Source organism: Syngnathus floridae, chromosome 6 (assembly GCF_059516105.1).
Source record: "Syngnathus floridae isolate MCC-2025c chromosome 6, RoL_Sflo_1.0, whole genome shotgun sequence".
Lineage (NCBI taxonomy): Eukaryota > Metazoa > Chordata > Actinopteri > Syngnathiformes > Syngnathidae > Syngnathus > Syngnathus floridae.
The window spans coordinates 7,558,125-7,585,262 of record NC_142418.1 but is presented as its reverse complement, the minus strand read 5'-3'; the positions used below and the strand labels follow the sequence as shown (position 1 = coordinate 7,585,262).

At 39.5% G+C, this 27,138-nt stretch overlaps 1 protein-coding gene across 4 annotated transcripts in view; it reads left to right on the top strand.

The window, feature by feature from the left end:
• Nucleotides 1–27,138, top strand: part of cacna2d1 (calcium voltage-gated channel auxiliary subunit alpha2delta 1) — a 56,576-nt gene that overhangs the window by 23,740 nt on the left and 5,698 nt on the right. The window contains exons 7-36 of one of the 4 annotated variants that reach the window (XM_088378807.1): nucleotides 5,020–5,151; nucleotides 6,309–6,378; nucleotides 7,296–7,346; nucleotides 7,513–7,612; nucleotides 11,287–11,445; nucleotides 12,049–12,153; nucleotides 12,531–12,609; nucleotides 12,681–12,730; nucleotides 12,821–12,910; nucleotides 13,180–13,254; nucleotides 13,344–13,424; nucleotides 13,679–13,753; nucleotides 15,436–15,507; nucleotides 15,585–15,656; nucleotides 15,737–15,798; nucleotides 15,871–15,947; nucleotides 16,623–16,652; nucleotides 18,872–18,932; nucleotides 19,047–19,138; nucleotides 20,030–20,111; nucleotides 21,193–21,255; nucleotides 22,366–22,469; nucleotides 22,924–23,019; nucleotides 23,530–23,597; nucleotides 23,691–23,729; nucleotides 23,801–23,872; nucleotides 25,290–25,442; nucleotides 25,526–25,578; nucleotides 26,501–26,556; nucleotides 26,833–26,962. In XM_088378807.1, coding sequence (XP_088234933.1) covers nucleotides 5,020–5,151; nucleotides 6,309–6,378; nucleotides 7,296–7,346; nucleotides 7,513–7,612; nucleotides 11,287–11,445; nucleotides 12,049–12,153; nucleotides 12,531–12,609; nucleotides 12,681–12,730; nucleotides 12,821–12,910; nucleotides 13,180–13,254; nucleotides 13,344–13,424; nucleotides 13,679–13,753; nucleotides 15,436–15,507; nucleotides 15,585–15,656; nucleotides 15,737–15,798; nucleotides 15,871–15,947; nucleotides 16,623–16,652; nucleotides 18,872–18,932; nucleotides 19,047–19,138; nucleotides 20,030–20,111; nucleotides 21,193–21,255; nucleotides 22,366–22,469; nucleotides 22,924–23,019; nucleotides 23,530–23,597; nucleotides 23,691–23,729; nucleotides 23,801–23,872; nucleotides 25,290–25,442; nucleotides 25,526–25,578; nucleotides 26,501–26,556; nucleotides 26,833–26,962 — 2,449 coding nt within the window. Of the gene's footprint in view, nucleotides 1–5,019; nucleotides 5,152–6,308; nucleotides 6,379–7,295; nucleotides 7,347–7,512; nucleotides 7,613–11,286; nucleotides 11,446–12,048; nucleotides 12,154–12,530; nucleotides 12,610–12,680; nucleotides 12,731–12,820; nucleotides 12,911–13,179; nucleotides 13,255–13,343; nucleotides 13,425–13,678; nucleotides 13,754–14,095; nucleotides 14,156–15,435; nucleotides 15,508–15,584; nucleotides 15,657–15,736; nucleotides 15,799–15,870; nucleotides 15,948–16,622; nucleotides 16,653–18,871; nucleotides 18,933–19,046; nucleotides 19,139–20,029; nucleotides 20,112–21,192; nucleotides 21,256–22,365; nucleotides 22,470–22,923; nucleotides 23,020–23,529; nucleotides 23,598–23,690; nucleotides 23,730–23,800; nucleotides 23,873–25,289; nucleotides 25,443–25,525; nucleotides 25,579–26,500; nucleotides 26,557–26,832; nucleotides 26,963–27,138 lie in introns of all 4 variants that reach the window. The other 3 variants (XM_088378805.1, XM_088378808.1, XM_088378806.1) reach the window with 3 other exon arrangements.

Here is a 27,138-nt window from a genome sequence, read left to right as displayed (position 1 = left end):
TTTGAAATATAATGTCCTCATTTCTATTACCTGTATTTAACAAACAAACCATTTTAAAATATCATAAAATTTATGAAAAATCCAGATAAACCGCACCAGACTGTACACCGCAGGATTCAAAACTTAAACAGTAGCGGATTATGATCACGGTAATTCTAATTTTAAAAAAAGTCAACAAAATCAGTTCATGACATGCTTAAGAATTTATCTCGCTTTATAATGTGTACATTAAAAGAGATTAAACTTTGATAAAACTACAGTTTTATGTGTAACCAAATCCATTTCTAACGGTTTCAAATGTAAAAGGGTCAATTGAATTCAACAATTTTATGAAATAGACAAAAGACATCAACAATAATCACAATTCACCATGTCCAAGGGCAAATCACATTTCGTTTAATAATTCACCACAATAGGTGCACCTATTGTCCTTAGTGACACACTACATTCAGGCCTCTGAGCAGTCTTTCGGCTGAGCTACTGTCGGCATATCTCCTGTTATGACGACTCTTCCAATGTTTAATAGCTCACTGAGTATAGGAAGGCTCCGGTCTGGTGCTTTCTTTTATTCTCTTTTATTTCTTGACACTGCAAGAGTAGTTCTTTTTGTTCATCTTTTATTCCTCCACCCCATCTGTTTTGAGTTTGCTGGTGTATCAAGGTTACACAAAACACCCGTCAATATTTTCACCAAAGTAAAAGAAGAGCAAAAATGAAATGTTCAGCTGCATACACAGCAGCTTTGAAGTTTGAAGAAACAGGAGTGCATCACAGTGTGTATGTTGTCATTAAATCATCAGCATTTGTGGATGATCAGCTAACCTGCCAAATTTGTAAAGCACACGCAAATTTGTCTTTGAGGAACAATTTCATCAGGTGGCCCTTTATTTACTGTCAGCTACTCAATAACATTGTTTCTGTATGACACACATTAAGAAGGCAACATCTCCGAGACGGCTGTTTGAACTTCACTTCTTCTGGTTATTGGCCGTGCACGAATATCAAAATGAATACATTTAAAATCATTCCCAAAGCCACATGTCACGGGACAGACAGGACAGGCGGGGTTCGGACATTGTCGATCGAGGCAGGCAGGCGTTCAGACGTGGTTGGTCAGTTTGCGCTGAAACAAGGTCGGCAACTGGAAGCAAGCACAGGAGAACAAGCACAAGGAGCAAACGGGTGGCATATGGGGACGACCTGACAAATGGACAAATGTCATGCAATGAGCGCTGATTGCTCTGGGGTTGTGGCTGTGACCGATGTAAACAGAAGCAGGGCGCTGACCAAGGTGCTAGAAAAGCAGGCGTGTGACACGTATTAAATTGATTGCCGAAAGAAGGACATTTTCATTATAATTTAGTTATGGAAACGTTAAACCTTTCAGTTTTTAGCAACGAAAATGCTTTTTCAACCCTACTTATAGTTATTTTGTTAGTTTTCGTTTACTGAAATAACCTTGCATGTGACGTCAGAGTGAAAAAGGTCTATTATTTTGCGAACATTTGACATCTGAGTCATGTCCTCACAGTCAAATAGCACTCGGTCGGGAGTGTCACCAAACCTGTTAAGACCTTTGGAGCATGGGTGAGGAAACTCATTTTTCTTGGCATGTGAGATCTGATGTACGTGTGGGCGACCTGTGTGGCACTGGGACTTGCTGCATTCAAGAATTAGTATACTGTTAATGGCGAAGTGTCAGCATTCACACGAAGGAAGGGGACTGTGGAACGGATTAATGTCCTGCTGTGGATGCATCTGGCCCCGAGGTTAGACCCCTGACCTCTTTTATTAGTCGTCACACTTAGTAGGAAATATAGAGGCACATATCCTTTGTTGTGCATTTTGGAATTTGTGTGTTAGCCCGGGCTTGGACCTGTCTTGACCTTGTAGTTTTTTTTTTTCATTTCTGTGTCAAATCCCTGGTTCTATTCCGGGCCGGGTGCCATAATACTTCACACTCAAAGATACCATGCATTGCTTGCGAGTAATGAATATCAGAGCTGCTGGAATCCATCCAGGACTGAGGGATATGCTACCTTAATAGGGACAAAAGTCTGTTTACATGGTCACATCATGAGATTTTTTTTTTGTGTGGACACCAAAAGAACTCACGGACACTACATAACATTAATTCAGCGGATATTCTGATCAGGGGGAACTGAATGACACGAATGCATAAGATTTCCTGTATAACATTTTTGGGTAATGCACCATGTGGCTTGTGCTTGAAGAACCTCATTTAGCCTCAGCCAAAGTTTTAGCAACCCCACCAGCCGCCTAGCTTTGTGCAAACTTTGTTTTTCTTTCTGTCAGAGGAGAATGAGAAGCCCTTCCTCTTCTCAGCACGAAGCAAATTTCCCCCTGCTAACCACAAATACACGTAAAACATGCGAGCTGAAGCGATATTTCGCTTTTAGTTTGAAGCGAGCTTCAGGCAAAGCTGCCTGAGATGGAAAAAAAGCCGATGCGCCAATTTTTTCACATAGTTTAAAATCACTGTTCAATTTAAATCCCAATGTGAAGTTGAAGGATACCTTGTAACTGTTGTAATACTTTTTAGCAATTGGCGAATTGTTTACACGTCTACACTTTCACGACATGAATTGTAAACACGATTTTATGAATCAGAGAAATACATTGATTGATATGAATGTAGAAGATATTCTGAATGTACTGTATGCAGTGTGTCTTTCCATATGTGTAAAACTCATTTTGCTCAGAGATTCTGCCTCAATCTTACACGTAGCAATGCTACAGGTGTGGCGTTTGGCACTTGTGATGAAAACAAATTGTAGGCACACATTAGTCTGCATGCAGGCTGGCTGCCGGCCTTGCACATATTTTTTTTTCCTCTTTTTTGCACCAAACATTCACCTTCACCACAGAATATATTTTTGTGAGCGCTCGGAAGTGAAAAGAAGACATTTGTACGCTGTTGAGGCTTCAATTTGATCTCCACCCCATAAATGTTCCAGGAATAGGCTTTTCTCGGCCAGGGGGGTGAAATTGGATTTTCTGGTTAAAGTGGGAGGTGGGCTCCACAGAGAGATTTGGCAGACACGGTCATAGTTATTAACCACGTTCAGTCAGTTAGTCATCCAATTCATGTTATTATAGTCACCAATGGTTTGAATTAATACCTGGCTTCAATGCAAAATCCATGCAATATAATGAGTACGTGTTATCCTGATTATATGCTAAGTTTTTTTATTCTATTGCCCCATTGTTACTTTTAGCCTCACGCAATTTGAAATTTTCTCATTATGCACTGCTGGCTGTAGTGATATTTTATCTCACCCCATTTAAAATTCCCGACTTAATGAGGTAAATGCATAATGTGCACACTCGCATGCACACACTGACACACACACAGAACACACACACACACACACACGTATGTTTCAATTTAAAAACAATGCAATTGCCAGTCTTGGCAAAGCGAGGCTTCATTAACTTTTGTTTCGCGAGGCGTGCATGCAAATGTCGCTGTTTGCCACATCAATGAGCCACGTCACAATCAATACAATAAATAGCCATCAATTTCACTCACGTACAATTTCAAATTTAAATTTAAAATCGAGATGAAAAAAACATTTTACTCTATGGAGATTGTCGTCCGTGCCAAAATTAAGAATAAAAAGCCATACACATACAGTATAACGACTGAGTGTCCTTAATGACATTTGTCAATATGTCACATCATCATTACAGAAAGGCCATTAACAAATGACATTGAATTGGTAAAAAAAAAAAAAATGGGATTAAATATTTAACATATCACTTTTGTTTCATTAATTGGCAATCTAACTTATTATATCATATTTGAATTCATTTATTTTGAATTATTTATTTATTTTCCTCAGTATTGGTTTAATTTTGGCAGCAACAAAAAACACAGAAAATGTTTTCTTGTCATGTTTTCCATCCATGCATCACAACAACATCAAGAAATTAATCTCAGAAAATGAATATTATTTTGAAAATGACCAATGCTGATTATTACCTATTATAGTTTTAAGGGCACAGAGTTTGATACAGCTCTTGTCTGAGATTTTGCGAGGAAGTGTCGGTTATAACAATGCAATGTTTAACGTAATCCCTACTGTCAGGCAAATGAGGCACGTGCAAATATCATATCCTCAGTGGCAGTAAAGAGACTAAAAATGAAGAAGAATGGAAAGGGGGGGGGGGAGGTGTAGTGAACGGCTGATCCATTTTGGGGGCGGCCAGTGTTGCGGCCCCCTTCATCCATCATTGTGAGTGTTACGTGGCTCTGGGCTGTCCAAGTGCTGTGTCACTGCATCCATAATGCCTGTTGCCTCCCACAACACACACTATCAATCAGCCGCTATCACACACACACACACACACATGCACACGCATACACACACAGGTTATAAGCTATTTCAAGGTGGGAAATGAACAGGTTCATTTTTGAGTGGGAATACAAATGTGTTCATCAAAAATACACGCGAGTTATTCCTCACTTCGTAGAACCTTATAAATTATAACGATGTGTATTTTTACTGAGATTTTCACCAGAGCTCAGTTGTTCTTCAATTGCACCACAAATATAAAAAATATATAGTTATATACATTGTTTTTGACCAAAGCGAAAACATTGAGAAAACAGTGAAGGACTTGAATGATGTTGTAGTCGAATACCTTAAATCTCCATTTAAAAGATTTTATAGTCATACGGAAAATAGAAAGCACACTTCTGGCGCTAGATAGCAGGCTAGCCACTGTTTTGCCAAATTACTCAGAAATAAGTGATTTTACAACTTTACGTTATTACATTATATACATCTGTAAGGAATTGTCTTTCGCAATCCTGTGAAGGTTTGCATCAAGTTCTGTCCCTGGAGGCAGTCTTGGCTCTTCTCTGTCCAATTATTTACGACATCTGTTTGAGTTATTGTCCTTACTGACACATTCGTTCGTTTCAAGTCATGGAAGTACCCTGGTGTCTGTTTACAAACAAAGTGTCCATCACAATCTCTCCTTTGATTTTAGCAACCATTGTCCTGAACGAGCTGAACTGGACCGAGGCACTGGAGGACGTGTTTAAGAAAAACAGAGAGGATGATCCCACACTTCTTTGGCAGGTGTTTGGAAGCGCTACCGGTCTGGCCCGATACTACCCAGGTAGGCAAAAAAAGTAGAGAGAGGTTTTTAAATTAAGAGCAATGTAGTAGGTATTGAGGATTGTTAGGCTCGCTGATGAGCATCTACGAGAAGGGAGGGCTGCACTGCTGTGGGAGTCGACTTCAGTCTCAGCCAATCAAATTGGCTCCTTACATTCAATTTAGGATGATTTTGGCAAAGTTGGTAGAGCAGGTCGTTCAGTGACCAAAGGGTCAGCGGTTCTAATCCGACTATCATGCGTTGAACAGATAGCTGTGCTGCCCAGTGAGATGACTTGAAAAATATTATCCAGTGATTCAGAAGATCTGATGCCCGCTGTTGACATATTTGGTAATGCAATATGTGCTAGACCAGCTGTCAACCCTGCACAGACACTCAACTTGGTCTAAGCAAGCATGAGAGTAAGATTGCACCTCCTGGTACCAAATTTTCATTCCCAACATGGTGGAGACCATTGTACCAAATACAACTCACCAGAAAAGCTTTCAGGATTGTAGCCATATGCCTGAACCACTTGATCTGGCTCCGTTCCATTCAGACGGGAAATTGATCTACTCGGATTTTCTCTCCCTACACCAAATCCTGACATTTTGAGTGTTTGTTTTTATATTCAGATGACCTTGACCCTCCAGTCACCATGTCTGCAATATGCTCATATTACTACTCACAAAGGCTCAACGGAGAATCCCTTATAAAACACAGTCCGATATGAAACAATTATGCATGCTTAAGCTTCATTGTGTTTTCTATTCATGACATCGTCTGTGCGGCCTCACGAGAGTGGTTGATGTGCAATATTCTGGAATGATCACTGGCTTTGACTACTTTATTACCCTGTGTTTTTAAATACTACTTAGCATGCATGAAGAGCGGGTTCACTCTCTCATGCGTGCTCATTTCCATGCTTCCCCACACTAATACCAAACTGATGATTGTCAAAGCAATTAAATGAAGTCTGCACGTCCTGTCATGATTTATATTCTGGGTTCTACAAATTAATGATATGCGAGAGGGTATCCAGAAATCTGCCAGTTTTTGGAACCATACAGTACATGGCACATCTTGACATGAAGATTGTTGTAAATAAAATGAGCAATTAGTGATTATATCTAATGCTGCGAGACAGGTGTAATAAAGACACTTTTCATGTTCTGCAGCATCTCCATGGATGGATGCTCGCAAGACACCCAGTAAAATTGACCTGTATGATGTACGCAGGAGACCGTGGTAAGAGAACGCACGACATCATTGCTTGCTGCTTGGCCAGGCACAAAATGGCTCGTTGATTGACTGTGAAGGTGACAACTTTGATTTCAAACTAGGGTTAGGGTTTTGAACTAGGGTTAGGATTTCTAACTAGGGTTTCAAACTAACGTTAGAGTTTCAAACTAGGGTAAGGAGTTCAAAGTCGGGTTTCAAACTAGCGTTAGGGTTTTAAACAAAAATTCAGGTTTCCAAGTAGGGTTTCAAACTAGCGTTAGCTTTCAAACTAGGGTTTTGAAGTAAGCTTTCTAACTAAGGTTAGGATTATAAGATAGGGTTTTAAACTACATTTAGTGCAATTCAAATGAAGGTTAGGGGTTCAAAGTAGGGGTTCAAATTAGGGTTAGGGTTTCAAATCAGGCTTAAGGTTTCAATTTGGGGTTTCAAACTAGAGTTAGGGTTTCAAAGTAGGGTTTTAAACTGGGGTTGGTGTTTCAAATCAGGATTCCAAATTAGGGTTAGGGTTTCAAATTAGGGCTTCAAACTAGAGATGGGGTTTCAAAATACCATTTCAAATATGGGTTTAAAATTAGTTAAGGTTTCAAAGTAGGGTTTCAAACCAGGGCTAGTATTTGAAATTAGGGTTTCGATTTAAGGTTAGAATTTCAATGTTCTGTGTCTGTCCGATTGATTCCAGCATTCACACAACAACAACAAAGACAAAGTTCAGTGGAATTGGAAAAAAATGAATGTGCCATTTGTTGTGTTTAAAAAAACATTACCCAATATGTTGGTAGCTGGAGCGCTTAATAGCATATCCATTCATTCCACTGGGGAAAGATGATTGGTGATACATGTGATTTGTGCTACGGGATGCTAGGAAGTGAATTAATCTCGTAAATCAAGTTACCACTGTGCTGACTGGTTAAGTGTGTGTGCAGGTACATCCAAGGAGCTGCCTCACCCAAAGACATGCTCATCCTGGTGGACGCGTGAGTTACGCTAATGTCATTGATCTGTCTGTCCCCTTATGATTTACCCTGATCATATTTCATTTGTCGACTTCTCCGTGCCCTCTAGGCTACCCTCTTGCCTTCCATCGCTCTTATCTGACAAACACAAGTGCAGCAGACTGATGTTGTCTTGTGGCTTTTGCAGGAGTGGCAGCGTTTCCGGCCTGACACTCAAACTGATCCGGACGTCCGTTAGCGAGATGCTGGAGACCCTGTCGGACGACGACTACGTCAATGTGGTTTATGTGAGTTCTGATTCAGATGCTTTGAATTTACGGGGACAATTTTTTGGTCATTTACTTTATTTTTTTGCCAATTTTGGCTATATTGAATGGAGAAAAAGGTGCTGTTTGTACAAGATGAAACGCTGATATTTTTCGGAAGGGTCTTTTCTTAAGGGTTCTTAAGGGTTAAGCTTACACGCAAGCAAAGCCACTCCACCCCACTATTGGTTTGTCACACACACACACGCGCACGCACGCACGCACGCACGCACGCACGCAAGTGGTTGCCAGAGATGGATGAGTTGTAATGAAGTATAGATTTTTTGCCACGTCTGGCCACCTTCAAGCAGGCCTTTAATGAAACGCCTGCTGCTCTATTTGGTGTACTGGATGAAACTTGGCACTCTCTTCGCCGCCCCTTCTTTTTATTTACTGCATGCACAAAAGTATTGTGACATCTAGCCAACTTTCCCTGCCACCTTTGCGTTCTACTAAACTAATTAAACCTCAGTTTGGAGCAATTTATTTGTCATTTCAAATACGTCTCCCCATTTATCTCTTTGCATCAATGACCAATATACGTATGTATGTGCACATGTACAGTTCTGCCACTTTCCCTTTTTCATGTTTTGCCATTCTATCCCTTCACTTCTTTTGTCATCGAGCAATCACTCCCAAGACTCGCTGTACTTTCATTTCTCGAAACCTTCCAGACTTGCGATTAAGCGGCCAAAGAACCAATCAGGAGGCTGAGTGGTTTGTCGATAGTGGTGGGCTGCCATAGATGAGGTGCTTGTGATGAAGCCTGCAGATTGGAACTTTGTACTCCCACTGGGAAGCTTTGCTGTTCTGAAAACAATGTGTCGTGGTTCTTAGTGGACGTTGATTCTAAGAAGACCTTTACCGTCCATTTGGCTCTGTTTGTAAGAATTGAGCAGACAAAGTTTCATCTGAACACTCGCAGATATCTGGGTTTATTTAGTAAGGAAACTATTCATGTTAAATCAGTAGCTCTTTAACTTCTGACACCAAGTAAAAAATACTGAGCTCTCCAAGTAATGACTCAAGATATAAGTGACTGCATTTTCAAGTTTATCTTGATATGAGCCGCAATTCTATTAGAAAACAGGAAATTAATTAAGGTCACACTCATCAGAAGTCATCATTTTGTCTGGAAGTTACTGTCTCAGTACGTCTGTGTTTTCATTCGCGGGGTTGCTCGAAAACCTCTAACACTGGTGTGTGCCACCTGGAGGTGTCAGGACTTGACACGGCGTCATTAATTTCGAATGGTAGCAATGAATTCTCTCACATTAACAGCAGCCAAGGGACCAAGTTGGCATTTGGTCAATGAAGACACTCGCGCACACACATATGCACGTATGCACTCCCTCGACAGCTGTTGTAGGTCAGCGGAACGCCTGTTGGCTAGTCCTTCCTATTCTTCACTTGTGCTCATTTTTTTTTCCTTTTCACACGTTTTCATTTCGCTCCTACTTTTGATGCCGTCTGTTCACTTGAAACCTGGTTTCCTAAATACTTTCAGATCTAGTCAAAGTAGTTAAATACATTATATAGTCCCGGAAGATTGATATGTACCATCCACACATTAGTGACACACATCATGAAAAAGAATACAGCTGCTTAATAAAAAAGGTACCTGGATCCCTTGGGAAATCTTGTCAGTCTCAATTCAACTCAACTTTATTTACATAGTTTATAGAGTGCAGCTGTAACAAAGCACTGAAGACAAAACATAAAATAATAATCATCAAATCATAAATAACCAAACAACACCTCCTATCAAAATATACCATAGCTACCTTCAGATAGGCACTTAGTGCAGACGGGCAACAATGAAGACTCACTTAACCAGTGGGCTCGTAGATACATATTCCTCAAATCCGACAAATTGTCTTCATCAGTTTAGTTTTATTTAATTTTTGAGTCCAACACACTGCCATTTAGTCTTTTAAAACTGTATGTCTTCAGTTCCATGTTTGACAAACCACTGATGAGGTCTTTGACGATTGCCCCTCCCTGCACCCCTGACTGCATAGTCACCATCTGTGTAAACATGACATATCTCATAACATAATCTCATTTATTTCGGCACACTATGACACCCTCCCAATTGCCCCATATTCACTACCCACACACCCTTTCCTCCTCCTCCTTTTAATAGATTGCGGCAACATGGGCCATTATGCCTAACTCTGTTTTGTTTGTGTTCATCTATTTGCTGTCTTCTTGATTTAGTGTGTGTGCCTGTGTGTGTTTTGTCAGACAATGTGATCATGGCCTTTCAGTCCAATAGAGATGTGTTTGTCTGTATTTGTCAAAGGAGATGCTGCTTCAAGGCTTCCCGTTGGACAAGCACACAAACTCGCGCGTAAACCCACATGGGCGAACACACACACACACGCACACTGTATTTTGGATTGTTTCTGCATGACATCAAATGCATGAAAATATTAAACAGGGTTTGTGGATCCAGGTAAAAAAATAAAAATCCACGCACCTTATCATCCTAAAACTAATTAAACAAAACTACATCTGAATGGCATGTGAATCAAAACATTATACATATCTCTGAGACATCAGTTGGGAATGTTATGAAAAAAATAAAGGAATGAAGCCATCATGTTTAACAGATAAAAGACTTGTTTTGTCATAACAAAGTTTATTACTTTGTCTTTCTCCAAGATAAGATCGTAATATTATGATATTACGTCTTTCATTGCCAGCCATTTTTTAAAATAGAGAGTCTCTTGAAAGCCAAACAATTTTACAGCATTCCGATTGATTTTTAAGAATCTCTGAATATTAATTGCGTTTTGTGACACAGAAACTATCAAACGTGTAGTTTTAGTATTTTGCTGGTAGAACTGGCCATAATGAGACATTTGCGCCTTTGTGCGCTGTTGTGGGATGGGAGTAGACTTTTCACGGTCAACCCTCGTGGCATCCCTCATTTGCATTAAATTAAGGGAAGGCCGGCCACCTAGCACAAAATACATTTTGCCTGACATAATGGAAACAAAAAAAAACCTGGTGGGTAAGGCAGAAACGACTTGCGATAATGCCCTGCATTATCAAGTGCGTCAGGGCAAGGCTGCTTTGTGTGCTGGCATGAGCACAACACGGCCCCAAACATGCTGGACTAAACTTGGACATATATATATGCACACCAAAAAAAAAAAAAAAAAAAATATCATATGACAACCCAATGCACAATCCAGGGCTCTCTGTTCCCTGAGGTACCACACTTCGACTGGTGTCGATGTCCTTGAGCTGTATGGAAATGAGGCTTCGTCAATTTTTTATTCACCAACAATCAAAACAAAATCAAGACAATGTTGCTGCATAACCATTATTCTATAATGTAGCTGCGATCTTGTTGCCATGGGTACCTAGTCGTGGTGCTCCAAGGATGTGAAGCAATTAGCGAGGCTTGATGAATGTGTCTGTTTTTCCACTGGCTCCTGCAACCAAAACCAGGTGGGAGCGGAATGTGTGTTCGTGCATGTGTATGTTTCACGCTGTATTTCATTTACGCATATGTTGCACATGTGAAAATGTATTCTAAATTGCACCGATCCAAACTGGCACATAAGACCCAGTGTTTTCTCTGATTACAGCAGCGTGTCTTTCGGGTCTGCGTCATTTATTAATTCCTGGCTTTTGTTTCACAGTTCAACACCATGGTGAAGAAGACGGCATGCTTCGACCATCTGGTTCAAGCCAACGTGAGGAACAAGAAACTGCTCAAGGATGCCGTGCAAAACATCACCGCCAAGGGCATCACCAACTACACTAAGGGATTCGAATTTGCATTTGAGCAACTCGCTACGGTAATGTTTAACCGCCTTTCAATATTTCATTTTTAGTCATTTGAATAGCTTTTCAATTTAGCATTATAAGCTTTCTTTTTCTTCAGGGACTAAATAAAATAAATTCACCAATGGAAAATGTTGGTATTTATTGCTTTGGTATTTATTGAATAAACACTTGTTTAATTTTATTTCAGTGTATTTAATCATAGACGACTTCATCTTATTTAGAATTATACTGGTTAAAAATGTTTTTTTTTTTTTTTTACTCTGAGTTGCAATTAAACTTTTTTAGATGCAGTTCTTGCATTAATTTTGATGTGGGTAATGTTTTTTTTATTAATTTTTTATTCGTTTTCAAATGCAAATGACGCTATATTACTACATACTCATGAAAAAGGTGGTAAATGACAGCTGTAGTATTATCCTGATCTTTGCTGCCATCTGCTGGATGCTTTTCTACTAGCACAGTTTATGTCGCATCATGTGGTTTCAGCATGACATTTGACTAACTTATTATATATATCACTCAGAATGGTTTTCATAATATAAAAATTAAAACAAAAAAAATTAACACAATGTAGTCCAAAGTCCAAGAAGCTTCCTGTTTTTGTGTATGAACAGACAAATATAAGCAGAGCAAACTGTAATAAGATCATCATGCTGTTTACTGATGGAGGAGAAGAGCGAGCACGGACCATACTGGAGAGATACAACGCTGACAAAAAAGTTGGTCACGCACATGACAACATATATTTTCTTGTAGTCATAAAGTGTTTGCCTTTATGGGTCATTCCAGAATTGAAGAAAATGTCCATTGAAACAGCAAACTATAAAATATCCCATACACATAATCTACCGTTGATGGCTGTGCTGAATGATTCAAATCATATGTTGATTTATTATTTGTTATCTAACACAACAAAAATGGCCTACAGAGCAGTTAGCTTGATGTCATTACTGTTGAGTTATTTAGCTTTTCCCTTACTCAAGATGACTGAAAAAATAGCAATATTCTGCGTATGATGAGATCCATCTTTAGAGCATAGTTTCTACTATTTAAAACAAGTTGATAAGTAAACTGCACATCATAATGTTTTCTGTAGGTGAGGATCTTCACCTTCTCCGTGGGACAGCACAACTATGATAAAGGACCCATTCAGTGGATGGCCTGTTCCAACAAAGGTGCAGCGCTGTGCACATTCAAAATGTCTCCAATATGCCATCTTCCTTCTGATTTTTTTAATTTACTCCAGGTTACTTCTATGAGATCCCCTCCATTGGAGCCATAAGAATTAACACACAGGTCATTTTAGTTCGTACTTGACACATCATCCTAACCTACTTGCAGACATGAGTCAGTGTTTTTTTTATATTTTATCTTCCCTCACTTTAGGAATACTTGGATGTCCTGGGCAGACCCATGGTTCTGGCGGACAAGCAGGCCAAACAAGTGCAGTGGACCAATGTGTACCTCGATGCACTGGTGTGACATTACTATTGTGCTCTAATGTCTGAATGCACATGATTAAACACAATCATGGCAATGGTGGTAATCTTGAAACTGTAGTCATATTGCTCAACAGGGAGTTTGAAACAGTCCAGAGAACTCTCATTATTTCCACTAAATTTAATTATCACATGTCTGCAGACAGAGCAAGGTGGTTGTTTAATTTTAAACATGATCTGTGGGCAGGCACAAGAAGTAAATTTAGGGTAATATACGGTAACATGTTGTATTTGTGCCTCACTCAGGAACTCGGTCTGGTTATTACCGGGACTCTTCCCGTCTTCAATAAGACCAAAAGCAAAGACGACAGGAACGGCGAGGTGTGGTGAAGTTGACACATAATCACAGATGTGCAGGAGTCAACAGTGGAGGCCAGCTGATGTTTTTCCTCTTTTTTTCTATATTTCAGCATCAAAATCAGCTCATTCTCGGTGTAATGGGCATCGACGTGTCACTGAATGACATCAAGAAGCTCACGCCACGTTTCACAGTGAGTTGAAGTGCATTTTTTTGAGGTTGCATGAAAGCCAGTATAGGGAAAAGTCATCAGAAATGGGAGTAAGTCACATATGTGCAAACGGCAAGCAAGTTACTGCGGAATATAATCAAGAAAGTTGAGTTGCCATCAAATTTCAAGCAAGTCAAGTCATATGACTTGGTTCATATTTGTGATATATTTTTTGGATTTATTCATGGTAACTTACTGATTGTTAAATTTCCCACACGCTATGTTTGCTTCATCAGATTGGTCCAAATGGATACTATTTTGCCATCGATCCAAACGGATATGTCTTGTTGCATCCCAATCTTCAGCCAAAGGTAGGTGTCACCAAAATACACTGTGCTCTTAAGGTAAGCTTCGGATAAATATTTGACGTTGGTCTAAACATAACTATTACCTTACATTAATGTTTTGCAGCATTGTACTCTGGAGGTTAGCCTTGCAGTTCTATCCAAACTTTTTAGACAGACAATTGAATTCATAAGGGTATAAAGTTTTATGGGCTTTTAGCTGAGGAATAAACATTACATGCTAAGTATAGTATTATTGCCAGAATCCCTATGGACTTATTTTTTACGCCACTCTTGTATTTTGACAACCCCACCAACCATACATATTTGAAAGCAATTTTACGAAACACATTATCATGATTTTCCCAGAAAAGGATCCATAACAGGAATCTAAGGCTATATAATAAGTTTGCCGTCACTTTTCATGAGGTGAGATCTTGCAGCGTTTTGCACTTAGTCATTCGGTTTAGTAACCATAGATGAGTATGCTTACAGTATTTTATAGTTGTTGTTTTTTTAGCACACCCTTGTTAGCATTAGATTCATAGTTGATGTTACTCCCAATGTGACTTTTTAGGATGGTGTTTTTATTATGAGACAATTAGGAGAAAAATAGGCCCCTCGAATGTGTCAAATATATTTTCTGTTTCCAACATATTCGCTCTTCTCTGTCTTTGAATTTCTTTCATTAGTTTGTTTTATAGCCTTCCCTGCATTACTTCAAAGTTTGATGTCTTATTCTGTCTCATGCATCGTTGCTCGCGCTTGATCATTTATTCTTTTTTTTTTTCCCCTTCTCTCATTTTCATGCTGAGGTCCATCGTCTTTCATTGCACTTTTTTTCTTTTACTTACCGACAAACGTAAGGAACTCATTCAATTTCAATGTGTCATTGAATATTTCACACAAGTCTTAACTGTGCATTTAATGTGATGTAAGTGAACTGTTTGATATTTTTTTTAGGATATTAATATCCCTTCAACCCATTGGCACTGTCTCATCTGGCACATATACAGGCACTAGAATAGCACCGTCATTCTGCTCACATTTCATTTTATACCACCATAAAAGCACACAGATGTGTTTTTTGTTTTAAACACAGCTCTTTACAGGCTGTCCCAAAAGTCACTATAACCTTCCTTTGTTCTATTTTGTTTCAGGTGTCATTCAAATATTAGCATCTTAGGCTTTGCAGGTTTTGTAAGTCGATCATTCCCTTGCTCAGACGCTGACCAATTGACATTGCAAATTGTCACCCGGCAAGACAAATTTGCTATGACCACCACTGATGAAAACACCAAACATCCAGGGAATGTCATTCATGAGAGCTGCGGTGATTTTGCAAATTTGATGTCTTCTCATAATTTCAAATGACACCTGAAACAAAATAGAAAAATAATGAATTGTATCGTGACTTTTGGGATGAGACCACAACGTTACTTGGAATGAACTATGACTTAAATGATTTTCTACACCGGTACTTGTATTTAGATTTAAACTCCAGGTCAAAGTGCCGTATTTGATATCTGCACTGTTCGGTATCGGATATTCTATTTCCATGTACATTTTAATTGACACTCATCTTTTGTCCAAATAATGCTGGACTTAACTGCACACATATGGATTTTATTCATTGTGTCAGGCATTAAATTCAGTTTCACAATAAAAATCCCACCTCCATGGTCTTTTTTAAAAATTCTTTCTTGTAGAATCCTAAATTTCAGGAGCCTGTTACCCTCGACTTCCTGGACGCCGAGCTGGAGAATGACATTAAAGTGGAGGTACCTTAGTGGAGTCGCACCGTGATGTGGTTCTTTGGGTTGGGTTAAGTAAGTAAGGTGTACCTGTCCCTCCACAGATCAGGAGAATGATGATCGATGGCGAGACGGGTGAGCGCACAATACAGACCCTGGTGAAAAGTCAGGATGAGGTCAGAGATTTGGATTTGAAATAACTAACAAACAAAATTCAATTTTATGCAGCTAAATTACACTTTGTATCATCTTGCAGAGATATATTGATAGAGGAATAAGAACATACACTTGGGCACCAGTCAATGGAACCGATTACAGGTGAGTTATTTGAGCTAACCGACCACTTCAACAATAAACAAACAATGATTGTCGTTTGTCTTTCCTGTGCAGCCTGGCTCTGGTTCTGCCAAAATACAGCGAGCACTTCATACAAGCCAAACTGGGAAACGACATCAAGCAAGCAATGTGTGAGTGCAACACCAACCAACCTTTTATTGACCCATCACTATCAACTCAACAATATCAATATCAACAATTCATTAGGTCACCACTGTTTTTTTCCCAGCTGGAATCACAGGCCGCTCCTTTTTGTGCCGCATCCCTGCCATGACTTTTGTTTTGTAGTGTAACCCGCTGGTTAGCAGCCGCGCCTAGTCAAACACATGAACTCATTGTCGGTGACCCAGCCCGAGTGCCGAAGTTCTTTTGATCCTCCCTAAATGTTTTTGCCTTCCTCCTTTTCTTCTGGCTTCTATCACTTTTGCCTTCCTGCGTTCATATTAATAGTCATTTTAATAACCTTAGAATATTTTTCAGCAGCTTTTCAAGGAACCCAATTATTTAGTTGGTGATTCTTTTTCTACTATAAATAAGTTTTATGATAAGTAAAGTGGGAATAAATTTTGTTGACTACCACTTTTAGTATTAAAGTGTCCACACACAAAAAAACTGCTGTTTTGTATATTCATTCTTTCTACTAAAACTAAGTAGTATGGTAGTCAATTTTTTATAAAATGTACATTGGCTTCACGTGTCCTCATCTTACTTTTGACTTCAACATTAAGTTTTGAATTTTTTCCATACGATTTACTATTTAATTCTCTTCTACCTCTCTGTGTGTTATCTCTGCTGGACATTTACAGCATCGTCTTGGGGCAAGTACTCATTCTTCTGTCCTTTTTATTTTTTATAAACGCTATGTTCCTTACGCTTCTTGCATGCTTTCATCCTCCGCACGTTAGCGTGATTATTAAATTTAGCCCTCTGTTGACGATTACTTAGGATACAGCTTATGGATGCCTCGTAGGGTATTATTAGTGGCAAAAAAAACAGCGAGTTCAGCATAAAAAAACATCTGCCTCTAGTGCATTTTCATCACTTTGATGTGTCTCTACAAAGCCGTTTGGCTAATGGTGCAGTTATCCCAGTAGATGAGATTTTGACAGAGTGCTTTGGCCCTTGTGTCACTCCCTTGCCGCCGTAAAGAGCCTATTGACGTTTACGGGGCTGTAAAAAGATCTGCCGTGCTGCTCAGGCATCGACTCTAAAATTTGGTGTCCAGCAATCTTAAAAGAGACATTTTGCTTTTTATTCTCGACAATTTAAAACTTTTGCCAATTGTTTTAATAACACTGATGTCTGTGACAAAACACCCCAAGGATCTACAGATCTATATGTGCAAAGATCTATATATTCTACTGCTGGGCCAATAGAGATTCTCGCTTTTGTTACTATGACAACCAGGGTTGTACCTGTTGGACTGCGAAGACAATAATGGTTGTGTTGGCCATCTGGAATTTTGGGAACATTTGATTTTCATGATAGGTGTATTTCCAGCTGTCCTATTCCCCTCTTTCCATCAACAAAAAGATTTTGGGGCTTGACAGCCATCGCCCCCTCATCTTTCAGCTATCATAGCATAATGATGGCGGCCGAATTTTGGTCCCAGGATATTGCTGATTGCAACAATAGCTGGAATGTTGCGCCCCTAATTATTTGAGTCTTTAATTTTGACAATGATCCGTACCGTAAATGTATCACCAAATTAAACATAAATGACAGAATTTTACTCATCAATACCTATATACTATGTATTCTTCTGATTGAAAAATCCATCATTTTATCATGAATATTTTATTTAACTTTTGTTTTCAAGGTCTGCAGTGGGGAGACAGCGCTCTCTGTTGGCTAGTCTCCACTGATTGGCAGGCACTCCACTATTTTGTATACAATCTATTCAAAAATCAATTTGCATTATATGTCCTTTAAGTTTCACACCTGAGCCGGACCACCATAACATCTCATGAGGAAAAAATGCCCCCCCAAGTAGAACTACATAAACAGGCGCTCCTATACCCAGGGGTGCTATATACGGTGCGGTGGAGCCAGCCAATAAATCTGCCTGTCATCTTTTTATGCGAAGGATGTCGTTTCATCCCGTGGCACATTTCCATGACAGTGTTCAAAGTGGGACATTCAGTGATGGCTTTTGCAGACAGCGCCACCACGCCAGCACGCTAAAAATTCAATCGTGAAGGACGCCTGTCTTGTCATTTACGATATTTTGAATGCTCGTCAGCAACTTGGAGGATTTTTTTTAACGTTTACAACTATGTTGTTTCAATGCATGCCATTATATTCTAGTTTGATAAAGATGTTTTAACTACTTTCTTGCTTTCTGACTACTCCTCTTCTCCCTCTTCTTCATGGGGGTCACAGGGCAAATAGGCAAGTATTTTGCTTCATTCTCTTTATCCAACACCTCATATCTGTCCAATATGTCATGTCCGTGCGGGTGCGTGTTCAATCCGTCCATTTCACGTCAAACTGTCCCCTTCATACGATTTTAATTTACTATGCAGTAATATTTTTAATACTAACATTTTAATATTGTTAATCATTCATGTGTATAAACTGTCATTAGGTCCCCGGTCTGAACTTCCTGCTTGTGCTGAGTCACTTCAAATAATACCTAAATTTACTTTCCAGTGTATGCTATGATCTTAAGCCAAATGGTTCTGATGACTATGTATCACATTCCTGTTTTCAGTTCCATCATTGTCATATTCGTCCTCCTAAAAGTAAAAAAAAAGCGAGAAATCTTAACGTGTTAAAAGAAATAAGTGAAGTTCAATATTCATTGCTGGTTTCTGACTACAAATGCATGTGTGTGAGCGTGCGTACGTATACACATTATTTATTTATTTTATTTTATCTGCGGACAATAATCTAATGGCACATCAAAGTTTTTTCGAGGAACCAAAAGTAATGTAAAGTAGTTCTAGTCCAGTGATGTAGATTAAGATTTGTGTGTGTGTGTGTGTGTGTGTGTGTGTGTGTGTGTGTGTGTGTGCGTGTGTGTGTGTGTGTGTGTGTGTGTGTGTTTCCAAAGTGATGGAAACCCTCCAGTTGGAGAACTTTGACAACTATGGTCACACCTTCATTGCTCCACGGTGAGTGGGTTAAACCCCGCCCCCTGCCCAATTTCCCCGACTCTGAACGTAACGTTGCGCATGCCGGATCAAACGTGGTGCAGAGAGTGAAACTGACGGTTGCTGTTTCTTCAGGGAATACTGCAAAGAGCTGACGTTGTCACTCAACAACACCCAGTTTCTCCTCGATTTCAACCAGTACATTGATAGGAACACTCCAGATGCATGTGAGTCATGCATCTCCCTCAGTGTTTTGGTTTTCCTCATAAATAATCCCACTGATGGTGTTTCGGCCTCAATGTACAATACGTGCAGTCATTTAAATGTGAGCGTGTGTTTGAGTGTGCATGCGTCACAGTCTATTTCCATTTTTAAGGATGTACAATCTTCCCCCTTGTGCTGACTGTCTGAAGGACAGAGCAGCTCATTTGATGAGTCAGGTCTGAGCAGGGTGACATCAGGCCCGATCGACTGAGCTTCCTAGAAGCCCAGTGTTGTCATTCTCCTTGGTGATTCATCGGGTTTGATTGGTCGTCATCTAATGGATCTCATCGGACGTGATAGCTTACTGCCATTATCCCCCTGCTAATGGAAGCAGCTATCCCAGATCCATTTGGAGCCAAGGTCACACTCGGCTGCTGACTTTGAAGTTTGGTGTTCAAACCAGGAGTGTCCAAAGTCTGACAGGGGGCCAGCTGAGGTGTTCACTGTATATTCTAGAAAATGAATCGAGGCCCACATCATAATGTGATGAGAAAAAATTACATTGCTGAAAAACAACGCAATCAAAAATAAAACTGACAAAAGTTGAACGCTACAAGATATACTTTTTGATCTTCAGGTGGAATTCTGTACACTGCCTTGAAATACAAGTTTAAATTGTCCCATGATCACTCAAAGTACCTGTATCTTAAATCACATTTTATATGGTCCCCAGTAGAAGGAGTTTGGACATCCCTGGTCCAAATTATTAAAAAGTAAGAAATATTATAACCATTTAATTTCAACGACTGCTTGTTTTTCTTCCATTCATGTTGCCATCACAAGTTTGTTTGCAAGCCTTGCACTTGAAGCTGTGACATGCATGATATGTGGACTGCATCTGTCTCCAATCACAGGCAATGTATCCCTTGTGAGTCGACTCATCCTGGATGCAGGCCTGACAGCTGAGCTGGTTGACTTGTGGAAAGATCAGAAAGTGTGAGTAGAACTCATCCAAATTTTTCCGCATACTACAAACGTCGACACTGCAGCTATGCTTCATTGTGTTTTGGTAGCTACATACGTAGTGTTTTTGTAACAAAATGCTCAAACTTGGCCCAAGAGTCAGTATGAGTGTTGTGTACCTGGCTTAACTGAAACACAAACAAGGCTTATTGCTACCAGACACAAGCAGCGCTGCCAGGAATCCTTTCAAAACATGTGTAAAATCGTTCCACACTCCATACTATGTAATCACTCAACGAAAATGAATTAGGAGTGTGTGTACAAATTTAAATACTATATCGGGTTCCAATTGGGACTGCTTTCTATCAAGTTGAGGCTCCTTAGACCTTTGCATGATGAGGTTCATACTCCTCAAGCATGGCAGGCATGCTGCCTTGAAACCAATTCAGTGTAGCCCACTATTGAGGAGATACGGAACATAAACAAATGTAATTTCACTAAAATCAGTTTCTGGCCTAAAAAATGGAGAGAATTTTTTTGTGTTTGAAAAGAAACATATGACTTTGATGCTTTTTTTAATATTTTTTGTTTTTTGTGACACTTCAAATTATGAAACCACGCAACCAAGACCGAGTGAGAGCTTTTGTAGGTGAATAATTTATTTACAGATGTAAAGCAAAGAAACCAATAAAGTGATACATATGCACTTCGTACCATACAGATACAAAGTCTGATTGAGTGTTCGGTTTATAAATTTAAATAATATAAACATCTATAGTTAAAATGTGCTGGAGGGGTGAAAATATTTTTTTCATTCTCTTCTCTGCAATAGCGGCTTGGCATTACGCATACAAGTAAAGAGTCAAGGAAAATACAGTAAAACATTTTGGAAGGCAAGGGAGATGAGTTGATTCCAGTTTCCGTTGGGTTCTGGATTCTGTTTTGACATTTGGACCACATTTTTGGTAGCGAATTCCAATGGTCCCCTCTACATTGACAAGTGACTCTGGTTGTGAAATTCAAGAGTGTCTTTTTTCCCAGCTGGGACTCACAGATGCAGTATTTGTCAGCATGATCCACTTTGAAGCTTGACTGTGTTTTTCCATCCTCTCAGGAATGGGACAGTGGCCAGGTTTGTAGCCACAGATGGAGGAATCACAAGAGTCTTCCCGAGAAGGTACCCCTCCCCGCTCGTCGTTGATGTTGTTCTTCTCCGACGCGGCCAACCTAGCCTGCGAGCTACGAGTTGTGCAAATGTGTGCTGTGAAAATTGAAAGGGGCTGTGATACTTTGTTAGAGCTCTTTCTGGCTGCTCCATTGACTCTTGAAGATGAAGGATTAGGCTCTTGCAGCACATGGATCACTCCATGTGTGCATGTAGGAACCACATGCATTTTATTTTCCTCTATTTCTTCATCTTTGCTATGCATGGGTGGTCTAATTTTTCCACAAGTGAGTTTAACATTAGTCATAATCACTTCCTGCTCATTTCCATATGCAAAATATAGACAGTGATGCATCTTCAAGTCACTTCTTTTGACACATACACATATCAAGCATTGATATTTTTAGTAATATGCTCAAAAGGAATATTTCAGCTCTTTTGATTTATAAACTAAAAAAGTATTATGTTTAGGGAGTATTCATAATAATCTATAACAGCATTAGGGTTTGGGTCCAAGTTTGGGTTTTCTAAATTAAAGAAAAATTGCTTGTTCTTTGAAGGTTATTTAAAATAACTTGTACTATGCTCGTACTTTGAAATAATTCAAAGCGCAACGCCGATTTGAGACTCAACTATATTATAATAGAAACCCCGCTGTTCATAATTTATTCCACCTTGTCTAAAGGCCGAGTTCCAACAAAAAAAAAAAAAAAACAGGTTGCAGTCAACCCTGGCACTTAATCTTCAGGCTGCCGCTAGAAAGAAAGACAAAAAGTCAGTAGATGCCTACTAGAACACCTGAATTTTGTTTGGGGTTAGCCAGAGATGCTTTAAATAATGGCAGGTGGGTTCTGACTCCTATTTAACATAGGTTTGGATGTTATTGAACACAGAAATATTCCAATTCCCATAGTATGTATGAATTGGACATTTCTGTCACCATTCAGCCCTTTCTGTCACTGCTGGGTCTTATCCGCAATGTAAATTCTTAAATAATCAAATGAAACACGTTTATGCCAGCAGAAGACGTAACTTTTAAAACAGATCAATTCCACCCACAGCATAACAGAAGCATTAATGACAAGTTTTAACAATTAATATTTCTACAATTTTTGTTTTTAGCACTGGAGAAGAATGGATGGAGAACCCAGAGCCGTACGAGTCAAGCTTCTACAAGAGAGCCCTGGACAACGACATATACATTTTCACCGCTCCGACTTTTAACAGTAAGAATCTTGTGTGGCTGTACTTTGGTACTGGAGCGTTTCTTCAGTTTGGTCTGGCATTGAGCATTAGCGGCCTTCAACTCAAACCCTCTAGGCGAAGATTACGCTCGTACGCCGATGACATCATGACTTTTATCCTCGGTCCCTTACAGTATGTCTGTCGGCACTCATTCTCTGTCTCACTCTTGGACTGTGAGCTTCCTCTCGAGTTTATCTTTGCTAATCTCTCTGGCAGACTTCAGGGGAGGCAAACAATGTGTGTAAAGCAGTTGGGGTAACAGTTGACTGGATTAACACATGGGGGTTCGTGAGCTCCACCAGGCTTAATGTGAATTACAAGCGTTCCTCATCATGGATAACAATTATTCCCATTTGAAGTGTGGTTCTGAAACGCTCGCTTCTGCCAAATGTGCAATGATTGCATTCAATGTTCCCTCGTCTGTCCTTCACTCAGTTGCAGCAGAAGGCAGAGAGAGCGTCTCCGAATCTGGTATCCTCGTCAGCAAAGCCGTAGATCTCACCATCAATGAAGTCACGCTTAAGCCAGCAGGTCAGTCGTGTTTAATCCCACATGGATTGCTGCTTGTGACAAAGACTTCAAGTGAAACCCGGTTCAGTTGCCAAAATCAATATTTATTGTAAAAAGCCTTTCAATTCAAGTACATTAAAAAAAAAAAATACAAACAAGTAATTTAGGGAATGACTAAAAGGCACAGGTTTGCTGTATATCCGAATCACTGTATTATGGCTTTATCACACATGTTACGCTAATCAAATTTTCCATTCATCAGTTGACCTACCAAGCATGTTTTTGGAATGTAGGAAGAAGCCAGAGCACACCCACGCAAGCAAATGGAATATGCAAACTCCACTCAGCCAAGATTCAAACCTATAGAATAATAATGTGAAATATGAAGCAGACATGCTAGTCGCTAGTCCACGTTCTGCTCTGAATTGAATTTTGAGAATCAACAAACGTGCATCCACCAAAATGAGTCATGTAAGAAAAAAACAAATCACAACATTGTTGATGTATTTTTGCTGCTGGTCTGGTTTGTAGTGGTGGGAGTGAAACTCGATGTCACTTACTGGATGAACAGTTTCATGAATGCTACACTTAAAGAGAATGTAAGTGATGTGCTTATGATCCTATGTATTTATTATTATTCATTTTCACACATTTAGGCGTTAGCACCCAATTCACTTTATTCATTCTTTCAGTGCAAAGATGAGATCTGTGGCTGTATGAGGAATGACAAGGTAAAACAATGCATGTTTAATAAACACACATCACATGTGACTTGAATCTAAACTATTTTGCCCCTTTGCAGCATGTCGACTGCGTGATCCTAGATGATGGTGGCTTTCTGCTCATGTCCAATCAGGATGATTACATCAGTTTGGTGAGTTTCTTTATATTAAAGACACATGTCAATGTAGTTTAATGGCTAAAAAAATATGCATCAACTAAGATGATGCATACAGTGTGAAGGTAGAAAAGCCCACTGGAGTTTTATGAAAAAATATCCCAGGATGAATCATTTAGCCATATCGTTCTGAAAGATAACATCAGAAACTTTATAAGTCAACTATTGCGTCTCGTGAGACTGCATCAGTCTCCTTACCAAGGTCAGGCAAAGGACTCATGTCTAAGTTACAAAGATGTCTTACTTGCTTGCTCTGAGCTCCTTTCAAAGCTCCTCCAGGATGTAGGTTCATCCATGCCCCTACTAAAGTACAACATCAGACGCAGTAGGATGATCAAAGTTCAGGTTCTGTCAGTTGGGGATGCTTTATTGAAGTGAGTCTCTTGTGGGTGTGAGCCTCTCACAGTGAGATACTGACTGCAGACTGCTGCAAGTCCCTATGGTCCAATGTTAGTACTATATGTAGTGGTCTGAGTAATGCTTCTTGTCAGTCATGATAGGACATACATACTCTATGTTCCTGATTTTAAAGGAGACATATTGTGCTGTTTCGGCCACTTCAGGAAGTGGCTGAAACATGTTAAGCAAATAAACAGACTCGTCACTGTCTTACTACAAGAAAGTATTCTTAAATTGTACCAAAAGTGCCTTAATAAAGTGCTTATGTCAAAATAAACTGAATATCATCATTGTAATCTGTTGTTATTTTCAGCTGGATCATGAGATTGAGTCTGTGGCTTTTCATTTTCATGGTCTGTGGTTTAAAACAAAAACATCAGTTCTTGACCACGCATAGAAATCAAATTCTGATTCTTTGGCGCCGGCTTAACCAATTCAACCAGACAGTTGTGAACTGTCTGGCACCTTAATTCAGACCAACTGCTTGAATTTTGTTTCTGATCAAGTCTTTATTGGTTGGATCCTGAATAGAACAAAACAAACAAATGCCAGTGGCTCTGAAATTTATTTTCTATGCCTGAAGGCCGCCTGTGAAAAAGTAATGTATCCTATGATTTTGATTTTTATCTTTAGTCTACGTTTGTCAATACAGAAAATGGAAGTATTTCACTGGAGTAACTTTTACACCACTTGGAAAGCAAAAAAAAATAGATTCTTCCAGGGCCATATGGCCATGGCAGAAATATAATACTGTTGCATAACATTTGACATTTCAGAAGTGAGCAGAGCGGAAAAGGACATTGCAATATCTCACTCCACAAGATGTGTTGACAGCTGCCTGCTTAAAAGGATTGTCTGCATGTGACTGAACTCCGCATGCAAATTAGTTGAAAGCAGATGCCAGTTTCTTCAGAACTGATCCACAGCAATGTGAAGCCCCAATTCAGTCACTTAAAAGGTTTTTCCCAACTGAGTGTCCCTTTCATGTCTCCAGATCGGTCAGTTCTTTGGCGAGGTGGATCCCGTGCTGATGATCAACCTGGTCAACACCTCTTTGTATTCCTTCAACAAGACCTACGATTACCAGTCTGTGTGCGACCCGGAGAAAGACAGCAAGGCTGCGGCGGGGCCCCGCTCTATCTATGTGGTCGGTTGCTTCTTGGATTTGCTTTGCCATGTGGGGGGCATTTGAAAGGGTTTTAAACTCTATATCTGACGTTTTTTTTGTAGCCAACCATAGCAGATTTGCTCAGTATTGCCTGGTGGGCTTCCGCTGCTGCCTGGTGAGTGCATTTGTACAATAGATTCTGCATATATCCATGTTTTATGGTAATCATTTCCATTGGTGGGAACTAACACATTCATAAGCTAGCTGAGTTGGTGTGCAATCCTAAGATTGTTTGGTGCAGTTGGATTCAATTTCCTCCCTTTAAAGGTAGTATGATTATTAGTATGTATGGTCACTGGCGGGGTGTGGGGGCACTGCCTCCCGCCCCGCTGGAACATGTTTGGACCACCCAGACGAGATTATTAATTTTGGGGTATATTCTGAGCAATAGTAAAGTCAATAGTTGCAAAAAATAATTGTCTGAAAAACACTTTTAGTACATAAATATAGAACGATCACATGAAATACAGTAAGTACATTAAATAAGCAGCTTGTTCTATGTGACCAAGTACTTTATCCATTGTTAAGTGGCAGCACTAAAAGTCACCTTACCCAATATTTGGGTTGCGACAATAATCGGTTGAAATTTTAATTGTCTTACCACTTGGTAGATTTGGCCTTTTGAGTTATTTATAGTTAATAATACATTATATGTCAGAGAAACAAAGTTACCGTATTTTCCGGACTAATAGCCGCTACATTTTCCACAAGCTTTGAACCCTGCGGCTTATAGTCCAGTGCGTCATATCTATGGCTTTTTTATGATTTGTATGATATTGTGTAATTTGTGCATATTATCTTACATATGGAAATTAAACTTTAAATAGCTTATAGTCTGCTGCAGCTTACATATATGAACAAAACGGGATTTTCCCCGAATTTTTCCTGTTGCAGCTCTTAGTCCAGTTTTGGTATATTGTGGGCAAAAAAAGTTTAATTCCTGCCTTAAAGGTAAAAATGTCTTTCTCTGTTAAACTAAATCATCAACCTTAACCCTAAAATATCAGCCTAACCTTTGCATTATTTTCCTTTTGTAGGTCCATACTCCAGCAACTCTTTTATGGCCTCATGTTCCCCAATCTACTGGAGGCAGGTGAGCAACACAATCGTTTACCGTTGTTCTCACTTTTTGCTTCTCTTCCACGACTTGATCGAAATGGCTCTGCATATCACCAGCGCTTAATCATTAAGTATTGCTTGGTGTTAGGATGAACTATTCTAACCATGTTGTTCAAGCTTGTTGAGTAGAAAAGAAAAAGGTGATGTCGTCATTGTCAGGATTTTATGTCAAACAGTTTTGTTATTGCTATGGTAATGTGCAGTGGAAAAGCGGCGCTATATATTTACGACTTGTGCAAACCTCATTTAGCAGAGTCAGCCGATGACGACATTCCTGACGCCATGTTTAAAGAAAGCTGCATCACAGAGCAGACGCAATACTTCTTTGACAACGATGAAAGATCCTATTCGGGGGTCCTGGATTGTGGAAACTGTTCGAGGTATGTCTGTTAATTCCTTTGAGTATACTCTGCGTATATATTAATTTTTCATGCACCCCTACAAAGCGGATTTTCACCTCTAAATGTGTATGTAGTGTATATGACACTATAAAGTTGTCCCGCCCTTCCTCAGATGATTTTTCTGTTTAATGATCCGTGGGGATAGGTTAGGAATC